Below are 2,118 nucleotides of genomic sequence, written 5' to 3' on the forward strand. Positions count from 1 at the left end.
CTCCCTGCTGTACAGGAGCGGCAAGGAGTTGATTCTACTGTACGAGAAGAAGGCTGGAGACGATTCGTACGGTCTTGCCTACGTGCGCCTGACCACGCAGCTGGATCGGATAAAGGAGGTGGTGAGGAGTTGGAAAGATACGGACGCCGCCTTGCAAAGCTGCAAAGCCAGCGGAAAGCTCGACCCGCGAAAGAGGGGCATGTGCAGCGGCCCTCTTCCCACGGAGGGGCTGGTGGGGTTTTTGTCCGGGAAGTCAACTGGCGGCAAGTGGGTGGACGAGTACCTCGGCGTGAATGCAACAGTAATGAATGGGGCAGCGGCAGGCGAGAAGTGGGGCGTGACGTTCAGCGGCGCCGGGGCCGGGGCGGAGTGGCCCGTGGGGAAACTGGGGCAGAACCAGCCGTACTACTTTGCGAACAACGAATTCACTCTCGTGGCGACGGTGACGATCCACGCGGTGCCGGAGGAGGACGACGCTCCTCTGCTGGGGGTGAGGATGAATGACTCAGAGAGCAGTGTGCTCTTCGGCCTCTCGTACACGAAGGACAAGAAGTGGAGGCCCACACTTCATAACACTGCTGCCGAGGAGCCTTGTGGTGAGACGTGGGATCGAGACACAACGTACCAGGTGGCCGTGAAAATGAATACTGACGACGATTGGAATGTGTACGTTGACGGGAGGGAGATTTACGAGGGGGAATACGCTGGCGCCCTGTTCGACTCGCACCGGATCTCGCACTTCTACTTTGGCGGCGACGGGGCGGAGGGCGCAGAGGCGGGCCCCCACGTGACTGTGGCCAACGTCCTGCTGTACAACGAAGCACTCACTAGTGACGAGATCCGAAAGCTCGCACGGAGCAAAGTGGCTCTTGGAGGAACAGCTGCCGGGAAAGAAAGCCGCGAGCTGCAGGCGGTTCCTCCGGCGTCCACCTCTGAGGGTGGGGAGTCTGTTGCCGAGGTGGAGCCTGAAGTTGGCCGCGGTGAGCAGCAAACGGAGGACGGCGAGCGCACGGAGGGTCAGCAGGAGCAAAAGGACGCTGCTGCTGTTGAGGCGCCGGCGCGTGAGGAACGTTTGCCGGCGGTGTTGGGGAGTGGCGGTGCAAGTGTCTCTCCTCAGCAGCCGGCAAATGCAGCGCCTCCTGTCGTCGGGGCACCGACAGTTGGGGGCGAACAGTCGCACGAAGCGGAAGCGGGATCTGCTGGGGACCCGGCACCGCGGAAGGACGACGCAGGAGCGCCGGACCCGAGAGCTGCGCAGCAGAGCAGCGACGTGGAGGCCGCCCCTGCGCCACCCGCCGTGGACTCCCCCCTCAGCCCGTCGGTGGAACACCACCAAGAAGAAAAAGAAGTTCAGCCACCACCAGCAGAAGAAGGAGCGGCTACTCAGTTATCGCAGGGAGCAGACAAAGAGACAGGCGACGTGGCAGCACCTTCTAACGGCACACCCAACTCCGACGCAGAGGAAGCAGAAGAGGCGGCGGACAAAAAAGAAAAGAAGGATGAGGAGGAAGGAGCGACAGAAGGCGGTGGCGGTGCATTGGCGCCCCCACCGTTGAAAGCTCCAGCTGCGGCCAGTGCTCCTCGCCCAGGCGCAGCTGAGCAGGCCGTCGGTGCGGAAACTTCTGAGCGGCAACGAGGGTCCTCGCCTCCCGCGGACGGTGCAGTCACGGCGGCGCCGGTGGGTGACGCGACTCCGCGGAGTGGGCCCATGGATGACGGTCAGGCGCAGCAGACCCCTCCGTCGCACGCGCCAGAGGCCGTTGGCGGCGTGCCGTCTGCTTCCGCCGCGCCCACCGGCGAGACGCCAAACGCTGCCGCCGAAGGAAGTGGCGCAGACCCCCAAACTGCGGCGGACGTGGACGGCGGCCACGAGGCACCCAGCAACGCCGCCACGGCACCCGCGGCTCAGGCGCCTGGGCAGCCAGGCACCCCGCCAACACGCGACGCTGCATCGTACCTAAGCAACAACTCTATCACCTTCAAGAACACCACAGGGCCGTTCCCGATGAACACAGGCAGCGACGGCGCTGTGCGTGGGTGCGTGTCACGGCTGTTGCTGCTTGCCCTGCCGGGGCTGTGGGGCGCGACGGCTCTCTGCTGAGTGCAAGAGGGGGAGTG

The 2,118-nt window shown here is 64.4% G+C and overlaps 2 protein-coding genes across 2 annotated transcripts in view; both read left to right on the top strand.

Annotated features, from left to right (window-relative positions):
* Tco025E_08896 (trans-sialidase) overlaps positions 1-32 on the top strand; it is a gene marked incomplete at both ends in the record, with an annotated part of 858 nt that extends 826 nt beyond the window's left edge. Inside the window, one exon of the mRNA XM_029375727.1 lies at positions 1-32. This exon is cut by the window's left edge and continues 826 nt beyond it. Within this exon, the coding sequence (XP_029224175.1) occupies positions 1-32 (32 nt within the window).
* A 167-nt stretch (positions 33-199) lies between these two features.
* Positions 200-2,101, top strand: Tco025E_08897 (trans-sialidase; the record flags this gene model as incomplete). Its single annotated transcript, XM_029375728.1, has 1 exon — positions 200-2,101. One exon carries the CDS (start codon positions 200-202, stop codon positions 2,099-2,101), a length of 1,902 nt encoding a protein of 633 aa, XP_029224176.1.
* Between the last annotated feature and the right edge of the window lie 17 nt (positions 2,102-2,118).

Source organism: Trypanosoma conorhini, assembly GCF_003719485.1.
Source record: "Trypanosoma conorhini strain 025E chromosome Unknown Tco_14.4_contig_00906, whole genome shotgun sequence".
Classification (NCBI taxonomy): Eukaryota; Euglenozoa; class Kinetoplastea; order Trypanosomatida; family Trypanosomatidae; genus Trypanosoma; species Trypanosoma conorhini.